This window comes from Dreissena polymorpha, chromosome 4 (assembly GCF_020536995.1).
Source record: "Dreissena polymorpha isolate Duluth1 chromosome 4, UMN_Dpol_1.0, whole genome shotgun sequence".
Taxonomy (NCBI): domain Eukaryota; kingdom Metazoa; phylum Mollusca; class Bivalvia; order Myida; family Dreissenidae; genus Dreissena; species Dreissena polymorpha.
The window spans coordinates 38088323-38102934 of NC_068358.1; the positions used below are offsets into that span (position 1 = coordinate 38088323).

At 36.6% G+C, this 14612-nt stretch overlaps 1 protein-coding gene and 1 long non-coding RNA gene across 2 annotated transcripts in view; both read right to left on the reverse strand.

Annotated features, from left to right (window-relative positions):
- Positions 1–4: 4 nt before the first annotated feature.
- LOC127880018 (uncharacterized) lies at positions 5–4942 on the reverse strand. Its single transcript, XR_008049384.1, has 2 exons — positions 4796–4942; positions 5–2841 (listed from the first exon to the last, which is right to left on the reverse strand). It is a non-coding gene; the product is annotated as an uncharacterized LOC127880018 (long non-coding RNA).
- Positions 4943–5329: 387 nt separating this feature from the next.
- The window catches only part of LOC127880014 (uncharacterized), an 84952-nt gene continuing 75669 nt past the window's right edge, over positions 5330–14612 (reverse strand). Inside the window, exons 21-25 of the mRNA XM_052427216.1 lie at positions 14379–14503; positions 13119–13381; positions 8840–9040; positions 8162–8323; positions 5330–5628 (exon numbers count right to left, since the gene is read on the reverse strand). Of these exons, the coding sequence (XP_052283176.1) occupies positions 5476–5628; positions 8162–8323; positions 8840–9040; positions 13119–13381; positions 14379–14503 (904 nt within the window). The 3' untranslated portion in view covers positions 5330–5475. The remainder of the gene's footprint in view (positions 5629–8161; positions 8324–8839; positions 9041–13118; positions 13382–14378; positions 14504–14612) is intronic.

Genomic DNA, 14612 nt, shown 5'->3' on the forward strand with positions numbered 1-14612 from the left:
GTAACAATCTGTAACATTTTTATAAAAATTTCAATCACAGGTGTATGGAATAGTCTCATGCTACATTTCAATTTTGATAACAAGATGCACACTTTAAAATGAGGAAAACTACAATGTGACATTGACATTGAATGTTTTACTAGTTGAACTACATGATACTCATCAATATGCGATAAAATCAAATAGTAATGCATATGTAACTATAAGGGGCATGTATATACCTTAAAGGCTGTTTTTTTGTCAAAATAACTTGTTTATACAACTTGGATCAATATGTATATAATTTGAGAAAACAAGCCATGAGATCAACATGGATATAATAAATAACATAAATGCAGCCTAAGAAGCTGCATACAAACATCCCAATTGTAACCATAGGTATACCATAATTAACATTGTACCAAATTTTGCATAACAAGTTAAACATAACATATTACATTTTCTACTTAACATGTATGAATGAAATACGTTTTTTTTATATATCAATGAACAGGAAAATTGCCTAAATTTATTTATGTTGCAAGACAGAATTCAATGAAACATCCAATTGAGCAACAATCTGGAAAAAGAGGGTGTAATCCATGTGCTTAAATGTCCTCCATTATTTGCCTTTGAAGTCTGCATCGGCTAATCAGGGACGACACTTTCCGCTTATACTGGATTTACACTAAATAAAGGCTTCGTTGAAACAAAATATACCATAAAAGCGGAAAGTGCAGTTCCTGATTAGCCTGTGTGGACCTCACCGACTAATCTAGGAAGAAACTTAACACACATGTATAAAGCCCATTTGTTCCCAGAGTGCGGCTCAAATGTAATCTGAACAGGTGAAATGTATGAAAATACAAAATGTAATCTGAACAGGTGAAATGTATGAAAATACTGAACAGGTGAAATGTATGAAAATACCAAATGCATGTTTGTATCAATAAATACAGTTTTATCCTATTACTGGATGAAAATTGATAGTTATAGATAACAATGATCGTATAAACTTTAGCTTCAAACTAAGATTTTAGATTACACATGGGGGTTTTCCAAAAAATTGAGAATCTGTTTTTGTCAACTAAGGAAGAACAAAATTGTAAAAAATACAAAATTTTATAATTATTAAGGAAAAGGGAGGAAATAATAGGATAAATAGAATATTATGTGAGTTTTGGATAAAGATCAAGTTTATCATGCTCAGCTCGAACCATGATAGCGCTCGGCAACCCTCACGCTCCCCTGGTTTTAAGCCTTGCATGATAAACTTGATCTTTATACCAAACTCACTTAATATTCTATATAAGTACATTTTCAGTACATAATCATTTCTCATATAAGTAGAAGCTGTGTTTGGATGACATAATCAATAAGACATACATTTAAAAAAAATATATTTGTGCATGATTTACTATTAAGTATTTGATACAATAGATTACTCTATTATCCAGTTTAAAGATGTAAAGACACTAATTGTAATAACCCAAAGGTATTGTAAGTTTTGAGTGAAAAAAGGTCGTATTCACATGTCTGTATCAGAAGTAGTATAAAATTTTATCTATACATTTTTGTGTCAGAAACAAGTGAGAGAATTTTATGTTACTATTTTAATAAACATGTATTGATAAATGCCATCATAGAAGAGTTGTTTATTACTGATATCACCAATACACTCGGTAACTTCAGGACTTTGGTACCTGAAGGTGCGGCTCATACTGGTAGTTTTATTAAGTAGCCTGACCACAATCCCGTGCATAGAATGCTTATTTATATCAGAAAATGACCAAACTGATTTTGTTGTTTAGCACTTGATAAATGTCTCATAAACAATTTTCAATATTGTTAATATCACTTTTATACCTATTAACATGAGGGTTTTCTTAATTAAGCCTGTTAAACTTAACCGAAAACCCTGTCATAGAGCGCTATTTCATGTCATGTATGGTAAATACCAGTTTAGAAGTCTTAATTTATTACTAATACCACCATTACAGGTTAAGCTACAGGTTTGATTTAGTTAGATTTGCGTTAAGCGCACAAACACTTGAGAGTGTGTCTAATGTACTGAAATACCCATTATAGATAAAGCTAACGTTCTTTATAAATACCCATTATAGATAAAGCTAACGTTCTTTATAAATACCCATTATAGATAAAGCTAACGTTCTTTATAAATACCCATTATAGATAAAGCTAACGTTCTTTATAAATACCCATTATAGATAAAGCTAACGTTCTTTATAAATACCCATTATAGATAAAGCTAACGTTCTTTATAAATAACCATTATAGATAAAGCTAACATTCTTTATAATGTACTGAAATACCCATTATAGATAAAGCTAACATTCTTTATAATGTACTGAAATACCCATTATAGATAAAGCTAACGTTCTTTATACCGAAATACCCATTATAGATAAAGCTAACGTTCTTTATATGTACTGAAATACCCATTATAGATAAAGCTAACGTTCTTTATAAACTTATATTTTTTTGCATTTGCATAAAAATTAAAGAACACAAACCCATGTTCCAGTGTTATAGGCCGTAAAAGAGGGTGAACAAAGTCCATAAAAAGAATCCAGAATATCGTGTAATCTATAGGCAATCTAAAGGCAAAGAAGCCACTTTGGTGTTAGCTTGTCTATGTTTTTTTACTGTTAAGCCACATGATGAGGTGGGTGGAGTGATCATTGTCCAGACGAGATATAAATTCTTTCAAAACATACTGTTTTCTGATTTTGATTCTCAAAACTTGGTGACCTCTACATGTAAAATGCATCCCAGATTTTTGCTCCTTATGTCCACTTCTGGCCCAGTTGATATCTTCATTTCCTGTAGACTTTTCACACTCTGCAATAAACAAGATTGTTTATTGCAATTGCATTTTTTTAAACTCACACATACACACATGCATGAGCACAAACCTAAAATACAAATTAACTCAGTTATTCAGAAATTTTGAAACAAATTACAAAAGAATGAACACTTGAAATGGTCCCTATATCTTATTTTTTCTTAAGGATAACAGACTTAGGTCCAAAATAACACTTTACACCTTATATATAAACATAAAATTTCCATCATTGTGATTAACTGACTCAAAATTTTAATGAAATATTTAATGTATCTCCACAAATTTATTCTACTTATATGATGTAAGCAAAGAAATTTTATTTGCAGTATAAAAACTCAAGCTTCTTTTCTTACAACAGACTTAAGACCTATCATTAAATTGTTATATATTACAAATAAGCCATGCAAACGCTAAAAAATAATTTATTCATGTCTCTAAGGCATAATACCATGGTGAAGGCTTACCCCTAGTTTCAAGGCCTGTCTCTAAGGCATAGTACCATGTTGGAAGGTTTACCCCCAGTTTCAAGGCCTGTTCATGTCTCTATAAGCCATAATAGCATGGTGAAGGTTTACCCCCAGTTTCAAGGCTTGTCTTTTAAGGCATAATATGATGGTGAAGGTTTACCCCTAGTTTCAAGGCCTGTCTCTAAGGCATAGCAACACGTTGAAGGTTTACCCTAGTTTCAAGGCCTTTCTCTTAAGGCATATTATCATGGTGAAGGTTTACCCCCAGTTTCAAGGCCTGCCTCTTAAGGCATAATATGATGGTGAAGGTTTACCCCTAGTTTCAAGGCTTGTCTCCAGGCATATTTCCATGACAAAGGCTTACTCCTCGTTTTAAGTTCTGTCTCTAAGGCATATTACCATGGTAAAGGTTTACCCCTAGTTTCAAGGCTAGTCTCTTCAGGCATAGTACCATGACGAAGGCTTACCCCTAATTTCAAGTTCTGTCTCTTAGGCATATTACCATGGTGAAGGTTTATCCCCAGTTTCAAGGCCTGTCTCTTCAGGCATAATACCATGACGAAGGCTTACCCCTGGTTTCAAGGTCTGTCTCTAAGGCATATTACCATGGTGTAGGCTTACCCCTAGTTTCAAGGCTAGTCTCTAAGGCATACTACCATGATGAAGGCTTCCCCCTAGTTTCAAGGCCTGTCTCTGAGGCATAGTACCATGCTGAAGGTTTACTCCCAGTTTCAAGACCTGTCTCTTAAGGCATAATACCATGATGAAGGCTTACCCCTCGTTTTAAGTTCTGTCTCTAAGCATATAACCATGATGAAGGTTTACCCCTAGTTTCAAGGCTAGTCTCTATGGCATATAACCATGGTGAAGGCTTACCCCCAGTTTCAAGGCCTGTCTCAAGGCATATTACCATGGTGAAGGTTTACCCCTAGTTTCAAGGCCTGTCTTTAAGGCATAGTACCATGTTGAAGGTTTACCCCCAGTTTCAAGGCCTGTCTCTTCAGGCATAATACCAAGGCTTACCCCTCATTTCAAATTCTGTCTCTAAGGCATATACCATGGTGAAGGTTTACCCCTAGTTTCAAGGCTAGTCTCTAAGGCATATTATCATGGTGAAGGCTTATCCCTAGCTTCAAGGCCTGTGTACTAAGGCATAATAGCATGGTGAAGGTCTACCCCTAATTGCAAGGCCTGTGTACTAAGGCATATTACCATGGTGAAGGCTTACCCCTAGTTTCAAGGCCTGTGTACTAAGGCATAATACCATGGGAAGGCTTACCCCTAATTTCAAGGCCTGTGTACTAAGGCATATTACCCTGGTGAAGGCTTACCCCTAGTTTCAAGGCCTGTCTCTAAGGCATAATACCATGGGAAGGCTTACCCCTAATTGCAAGGCCTGTGTATTAAGGCATAATACCATGGTAAAGGCTTACCCCTAGTTTCAAGGCTCGCTCTAAGGCATAATACAATGGTGAAGGCTTACCCCTAGTTTCAAGGCCTGTGTATAGCTTCGTACATCTGTCTGTGTAGCCATGTCACGGCAATTTGTAGCGGATTTCTTTCTTCTGACGATTAGGACATCAGAGGACCCATGGTCTTGGAGGGACAGACGGGGTTTTATCTGATCTATGGAACCTGAAATTTGTAAACCAAATCTATTCAAGTATAACGCTGCATTTGGTATGTCATACAAATTATTTATTTGTTAAAACTTGCATCCAAATCTATCTTAGTAATAAGGATAAAATTCCACTTGTAGTGACATTTCAAAAGTATTTTAGTTATACCATGGCAGTCATTTAATTTGAATAGAAATTTTCCTGAGTAAGCTAGCTTTGGTCCAGTTCTAAGCTCATATGCTTACACCAGTAATTGGCAGCTGCCCTACTTGACTCAGGCCACGTATGGCCTTAGACATACTTTTATGATCAATAGCAAAACAATGAGTTGGGTATGTATTACGCTATGGGTATGTATTACGCTATGAAAAATTATCAGATAATACTTACCAGTTGGAATCATGACATTGAGGGTTGCTGTAGGCAGTGATTCAGGATGGCCTTCTGGCGCAATTCCTGTGGCCTCTTGGGCGACATCTGTCGATTGTGCCTGAGAAGACTGGCCTCAGACAGCTTGTGTAACCGCGCATCTGATGTTGTAAAGTCAACACGGTCGGCGACTGCGTGAACAGGGCTTTGCTCGATGTCTACAGAAAGAGTGTGTGTGTTGACCGCAGGGTAGTATTCCACCTGCTTCCAGTGCTTTATAAAGTGCTGGTCCCCAGTTGTTGGTCGACAAACACGCCTCCTTGACTCGCTGAAAACAGATGCATGAAAATCAAAATTCATTGACAGATTGATTTGTAAGCTGAATAGAGAGAATCTTGTAGGAAGGTCAATAAAAGGCGGAAACAAACACACTTAATTTATTCCCCATGTTTTATACTACACCCCTTGCTGGCTAAAGCACAATAAAGCACTCACTAGGATCACCCAAAAATTACATGACACTTACTAGCATCACCCAAAAATTACGTCATACTCACTAGGATCACCCCAAAATTACATCACACTCACTGCAATCACTCACACATTACATCACACTAACTAGGATCACTCACACATTACATCACACTCACTAGGATCACCCAAACATTACATCACACTCACACAAACATTACATCACACTCACTAGGATCACACACACATTACATCACACTCACTAGGATCACACATACATTACATCACACTCACTAGGATCACACACATGTTCATTAACACTCACTAGAACACATTCACATTACCGTAATTACTCTATGTTTTCGGACACTTAAAAATAATTAATTTTTTTCGTGTCCGAAAACTTAGATAAGAAATATATTCACAAAATACAGGTGTCCGAAAACTTAGAGTAGAAAATTGAAGTGTCCGAAAATAGCGTCAATTGTATCAACGACTACTGGTAATAGCACGCACTGGTAAAATACCATGTCATATAGTATAAATTACAGTTATATATGTTTGCACTGCATTTTAAATACTTTAAAATGTTAAATTTATTTGACAGAAAGTAACTACAAGGTTGTAATTTGACCAACGAGTTCAAAGATGAGCATGTGATGTACCGATACTCGCTAGTATGAACCTGTAATTAACACACAAAAAAAGCAAACTATGAATTCTTTGTTTGCTCATTTCCGATAGTTGTTGTCTCACACCTTCCATTGTTCGTAAAACTTGCAATATGGTGCATCACACTTTGAAGCGTTTAGTATTTGTCACAGTTATTTTACTGAGAAGGGGTAGTGCCATTGCGGTAGATAATTGAACTGTTAATTGGCACTACCCCTGGTAATTGTCATTATAACGCTTATGCTATCGGGCGAAACCATTGTTTAATACCGGTTTACATGGTAATTTACCCAATAGCGCAAATGTAACGGTCCGTTGCCCTCAGGCATGCACCTGCCATGTTTTATGATATTAATCTGGTTGAAAAACCCCATGATCAAAGAGTCATTAGATATCGAAAACAGGGCCGAAATTTGGTAAAAAGGCGCTGTAAAATATGGACGAAAACTCGTGTGTCCGAAAATTAAGAGTCATGAAAAATAATTATTTTTCCTTAAAAAAGGGGTGTCCGAAAACTTAGAGTGTCCGAAAACATAGAGTAATTACGGTACACCACACTCATAAGCATCACCCACACATAACATCAAACTCACTAAAATCCTAAAGTCTGCCAAACATTACATCATACTCACTTAAATCACCCACACATAACATCACACACACTACAATCAACAAATCATTGCATAACACTTACAAGTAACACTCACATATAACACCACAGTCACTGAGATCACCCACACCTTACATCACACCCACTAGCATCGTCCACACATTAAATCACACTCACAAGCATCACCCACACATAACATCAAACTCACTAGAATCAACAACACATAACATCACATTCACTAGGATCACAAACACTTTACATCAAACTCACAAGTATCACTTACATATTACATCAAACTCACTAGTATAAATCCCACATTACAGAATCAAACAAACATACATCACACTCACTAGGATCACTCAATAATTGTACACACTGACTAGGATCACCCACACATCACACTGACTAGGATCACCCACAAACCACACTCACTAGAATCAACCACACTATACCACACTCACTAGAATCAACCAAACATTACATCACACTCACTTAAATCACTAACAAATTAAATCATAATCACTCAAATCAACAAAACATTACATCACACTCACAATGATCACCTACACATTACATCACACTAGGACCACTCACATGTTACATCACTCTCACTAGGATCACTAAAACATTACATCACACTCACTAAGATCACTCAAACAATACATCACACTCACTAGAATCAACCAAACACTACATGACACTCACTAGAATCAACAAAACATCACACTCACACATTACATCTCACTTACTCGGATTGCCCAAACATTACATCACACTCACTAGGAATACGCACACTTAACATCACACTCACTAGGATCACTCAAACAATACATCACACTCACTAGAATCAACCAAACACTACATCACACTCACTAGGATCAATCAAGCATTACATCACACTCACTAGGATCACTCAAACAATACATCACACTTACCTGGATTGCCCAAACATTACATCACACTCACTAGGATTAAACACACTTAACATCACACTCACTAGGATCACCCAAACATTACATCACACTCACTAGGATCACCCAAACATTCCATCACATTCATTAGGATCACACTTAAATTCAATCATGCTCACTGGGATCATCCCACTGACCTGTATAAATGACCCCTGTAGAGTACAGATCTTTCTGAATGCAAACAAGGGTATGGGAAGCACAGTGAGGACCAGTAGTGTGATACCCAGTATCGCTGACCAGCGGGGAAATGCAGGTCCTCCAAGATCCAGGCCCGTCACAATGGTTGATACAAGAATGAACTGGAAAAAAGCCAGAGAAAAGTTATGCTGAAAAGCATCCAATGGGTATATTTGTTACAAACACTTATGCTTGTATATAGAAATTATCAGTATGTTTAATGGAGGAAATATTTTCAAGGGCCATAATTTTGGTAACAACCCAATTTCTTCCTTTAGGAATAATAAGTGTGAGCTTGACCTTTGAGCTGTTGGAACAGTTGTTATGTGCATGATGCATTAAAATAATGCAACCAATAACACACCAAATTCAAATGGAAACATGAAAAAATGAGACGTGTCTAGCTAAAATGGGCATTATGCCATAAGCTGCAAGTGAAGCTCCATACCAGCCTGTGCAATTGGTCAGTCTGGTCAGGAGATATGCTGTCCGCTATAAAGTCATGCAAGGTTTTGTGGTCTCGTTAGCGGAGAGTGTAGTTCCAGACCAGACTACGCACATGCAATTTGAGAGCCAGCTGGTCATATATGTCATAAGACTCATTTTTGCATGATGAAGGTCAAACGTGCCCAACACACCAGCATGATGAGGGGGGAGACGACACTCCACATGGCCTTCCACCAGCACGACACAGGTCGACCAATCATGCGCTGGATGTCAAAGCACAGCTTACGCACACCGTACACCCATGCCAGGCCTACGCACATGAATAAGCCTATGACAAGGTTAGGCATCCCACCACAGTACTCGTCCAGCAACTGTAGTATGTAGAGACCACCCTGGAAACAAAATAATATTGAATATTTTGGCCTCTCTAAGGGAAAACTGGGTTTCATGCATTTGGGTTAAGTGTCATCCCAGATCAGTCTGTGGTTAAGTGTCATCCCAGATCAGCCTGTAGTTAAGTGTCATCCCAGATCAGCCTGTGGTATAGTGTCATCCCAGATCAGCCTGTGGTATAGTGTCATCCCAGATCAGCCTGTGGTATAGTGTCATCCCAGATCAGCCTGTGGTTAAGTGTCATCCCAGATCAACCTGTGGTTAAGTGTCATCCCAGATCAGCCTGTGGTTAAGTGTCATCCCAGATCAGCCTGTGGTATAGTGTCATCCCAGATCAGCCTGTGCAGTCTGCACATGTTTATCAGGGTCAAAACTTTCCCCTTAACAAGATTTTTGATAAAAAGATACTTCCTTTAAAGGACTTTACAGCCTTATCTCTGACAACACTTATGCACAAGCATTGAGCACAATTATCCAAGTGCAAGGCTCATTTGGCAATTTTTTGCACTTCTGAAATGCATGCATCATGTCATCTAGATTTTGAAAGTGCACGATCAAGAAATAGAACTGAAATTCACATGAATATCAAATATCAGTTATACCATACATGAAATATGCACAACTTCTTGTGACCAATGTGATCTTGAACTTACAGCAACAGACATTATTGTTTCAAGCAATATATTGTCCACATTATTATTTGTGGCAATTTATTTCAAAATCATGTAATCAGAGACAAAATTATTCCCCATATATGGAGTATGCACCAACTCCAAGTGTACACTGTGACCTTGACCTTCAAGCAAGCATCATACATGTAATTGGTGATTGATATGTTGTCTTGATATAATGATCATTTGTGCAAAAAAATTTTTTTAATCCTAACATGCACAATAAAATTATGGCCTGGACACAAACGGTTACTTTTGCAATAAACATATACGGAATATGCATACACTTAAAGTGCCCACAGTTACCTTTATCTTGAAACGAGCAACATGGTTTTGCAAGTGAATTATATGTATTGTCTTCATAATATCATGATCATTATTGCAATTTTTTTTTGTTTATATCCCATCATGCACAACAAAGTAATGGTCCAGATAAAAATGTACTTTCCTAATACACATATAAGGAATATGCAAAACTTTCAAATGTTCACTGTGACCTTGACCTTGAAGCAAACATGTTTTGCACAATACACATTGTCTTGATAAATGATCATGTGAACACATTCATATAGAAATCCCATCATGCACAACAAAGTTATGGGTCGGACATCAACATGTACTTGTAACAGGACACAAATGAGGTATATGTATAAACTTCATATGTACACTGTGACCTTGACCTTGAAGGGAGCAACATGGTTGTTTTCATGTGACACGTCGTCTGTATATGATGATCATTTGTGCTAACTCATTAAGAATTCCGATCATGAACAGCAAAGTTATGGGCCAGACATGAAATGAACTTTAACAATATTATACTCATTAGGCAAATGCACTAATTTTTGACGATGCTGCGAAGCACCTCGTCTAAGTTATCATACCATGAAAAATTTCTTCACTATGGCGACCTATGTAAAAGACCGAGCCAGTCCGATTGAGATAGCTCGATTTTTCTAATCGGCATACCTCGATGATTATCATTGATAAAGGTATAGGAAGCTCAGCTATAAATAGGACAGCATATTCTGGGAAAAGATTTAATAATAGTTTGAAAACGTTAATTTTAAATCAGTTATATTCAATCCATTATATGTTTATAGATAATTGAAACAACAATGCATTTTCTGTATTGTAATTGCATGTGTCGTGATTCTGTAAATAAATTGCGAATGAAAACATGTATAATTAACGTTTAACGCGATCATAAGTGTAAAGAAAACGAATTATTTCGAACCTGCCATTTGTAAACGTTATAGCGAGTATGGTATATAAACAGCATAATAGCCATACAACATCTATGAAACTCGCTTTTATGCGTGCTTTCTCATTTTGCATATTTAAAAAACTGTTCAAACATAAATTACAGAGCCACCTCAGTGAACATACTATGTTTGATAATTCATTAGTTTGTTGGATATTGTTTGCTGTTGTAAACGCATATTAGGTCATATCGCGGAGATTTAGTTAACCTAACCATCTGTTCATGGGCAAACTCATTTATTCTAGTGCTCATTCGACTATGTGCTCATACCTACTTTCGGAATCATCATGAAATTATTGCCGTCCTTAACGAACAAACATGCCTAAGCTTATTGAATAAGAGAAAAAATAATAATCAAAAGAGAAAAATTATATGTTCATGCACATGGGCATGTGAAATTACGTCCGTACACATAACATCATTAACTTAGGACAGGAAACAACGAAATATAAAGTTTGGTATGATATGCATGTGAAATTAAAGAGCATGGTGTAATTCAAGAGCATGTCAAGTTTTGAACATATCTGCTGAAACGTAATGTTATAACCCACAAACGTTTTACTGTAACAGAACGTTTTTTTAAGATAAGTGGTACAGAAAATACACGTCGGATATCTTTTTAAAGAAATTTTTTGGTATATTTGATCGGGAATGTAACTCGCCTCCAAGTTTCGCTGATCAATGGGTCAAGTTCCCCATGGGTACCCAATTTTGTTCGTACCCAATTTTTTTCGCACCCAATTTTTTTTCCTACCCAAATTTGTTTTTGTAACCAAATTGTTTTCCGTACCCAATTTTTGGGGGCATAATTTTGTACCCAAAATTTTCGTAACCATTTTTTTCGTACCCACATACACAATTGTGGTGATGTACATTAACTTAAATTGATGCTTGTATATCCATCCTCTTCAAAAGAATCGTTACACCAGTACTGTCAGTACTTTGATTAATTTCCACTGTGTCCTTTACCTTGAAGCAAGCGACGTGTTTGCTGGCTGCACATGGCATGCTGTCTTGATATGATGGTCATTTGTGCATTTTTATTTTGAAATCCCTTCATGCACAAATTATGAGCCAGACACAAACATGTACATGAACTTTGAACATAAACATATATGAATATGCAAATACACCAAGTGTCAACTGTTACCTTAACCTATAAGCCAGAAACATGGTTTTGCACTCGCCAATTTGCGCATCACACAAAGTCATGGTCGTGATATGATGATCATTTGTGACAATTTATTTCAAAATAACATCATGTACATAAAAGTAACGAGCAAGACATGGAATAAACCATAAAACACATACACACAAAACACATGAGTAACACTTTATGCCCTTCTGCAATAATCAGGGTGTTTTTTTTATATATAACTGTATTGAATGTTAACGGGATCTTTTCACGTTTTGGTAAATTGACAAAATTGAAAAAAGTTGTTTCAGATTCGCAAATTTTCGTTTTAGTTATGATATTTGTGAGGAAACAGTAATACTGAACAGGTACCATGGTCTAATATAGCTATTATATGCATCTTTTGACGATTTAAAAACCTGAAAATTATAAAGCGTTGCAACGCGAAACAATTGAATAATTTGGAAAGTTCTTTTGTTGTTGTTTAATTTTGTGAAACTACGAAGATTGCTTATATAAAGTATAAAATTCCTCACTCATGCATACTTGGCAGGATGGCTGAGCGGACTAATTGGTTTTAACTAGTTTTTACTCCAGAACTCCTGGGGCACTGGTTCGAGCCCTGCAGCGGGATACTTTTTGTTCTTTTTTTTTTAAATTTTATTTTTGATTTTTTACATTTATCAATATAAAGCATTTAATGACAAACTTTAAAACATGTCAAAATCTGTGAAAAGGCCCCTTTAAATATGCATACAAGTAAATGAAGGCATCATGGTACCCTCAAAATTGGAAGGTCCTTAATTCTGCATAAAATGTTGGCCTTATAATTATGTCAATCACAACTGTGTTTAAATAAATATCTTCAACCTTAAAACATGTTGTTGTTTCATTTCGGATTTTAGAAACAATGTTTTTCTCCATTATATAATGAAGTTAACACATGCTGATGCATGATACATGAAAAACTTTTAACATGAACGCTGGAATTGTGGGTAAAGTATATTTACCCTGGTTGTCAATGGCAATCCCAGAAGGTACAAAATGGAGCAGACGGCAATGAGCACAAGGATACGGGACTTCCGGAAGAATTCCACTTTCTCATCCATCATGACGGTGACGATGATTTCCGTCATGACAAGGAGTGAGGACATTCCCATCATGACGATCATCAAGAAGAAGAATGCTGACCACATAGCAGACGGCATAAAGTGGGTAACGGCCGCAGGAATGGCGACGAACACTAGACCAATATCTGAACTAGGTCGCTCACCTGAGACACATTGACACTAAACTGTTATGTGGAGATTTTTATGTTTGTGTAATAACTCTAGTTTTTATCTAGGTTTTTTACTCTGTATTACACAGACTTATTGTGGTCTCACTCAGACAGAACAAATTAAAGATTTAAGTTTTACTTAAAAAATAAAAAACAACAAGTAAAACTAAAGTGGGGTTAATTTTGAAAACAGGGACATGACTTGAGCACTCTTTGTACAGGACCACTATAGGATGTTGCACGCCAAAGATAAAACCTGTGACCCTTCTGGTTTAATAGAATAAAATTATTTATGATGTAAGTTTATATAAAGCATGCGACTCCTGGACATTTACAAACTCAGAAGGGAACACTATAGGATCACTATAAGGTGTTACTTGACAAATAATTGAGTCGCGTTCTGAGAAAACTGGGCTTAATGCATGTGCGTAAAGTGTTATCACAGATTAGCCTGTGCAGTCCGCACAGGCTAAATAGGGATGACATTTTCCGCCTAAACTTGATTTTTGGTAAGGAGGGACTTCATTGAAACTAAGAATACCATAAAAGCGAAAAGTGTCGTCCCTGATTAGCCTTACGCATATGCATTAAGCCCAGTTTTCTCAGAACGCGACTCAATTTATCCCTGTGCCATGCGGTTTCAGAGACAAAAAAGTGTTCACCACATGCATATAAGGAAAAAAGGTAACCCCAAGGACATGGCTAGTTTTGAAGGGCATGATCTGAAAAAAATTAGTAGAGGACTGCAAGACAATATAACCAAATATTCCAGCCCTGACCCTTATGGTTTCAGATAAAATGTATACAGTTTTCTTTTAAATTTAATTTTATTTCTGGCACAATGGGGATTTATACATGTAGACTGCACAGGCTAATCTTGGACGTCACTGCGCACCTGAATTACACACAGATTTGTCAGATTGCGGCTCATCATGTGACTGAAATACTAATGACAAGAGCAAAAACTCCAAGAAACAACGTTATAACTCACTGGATGTAATGACATTCTCTACCGTCGTATCCAGTTGATGGGCAAGAATGCCAAGGGAGGCAAACACTGTGAACCCAGCCAGAACACTCATCAGGGTATCAATAACACAGATGAGGATCGCATCCCTGGAACGCATAAACACAGAAATGCTTCTTTGATCATTTTGGGATGATGACCCAAGAAATAAGGAATTATAGATTAAATGAACTTTAAATTGGGAGATTTTGTTTAAAA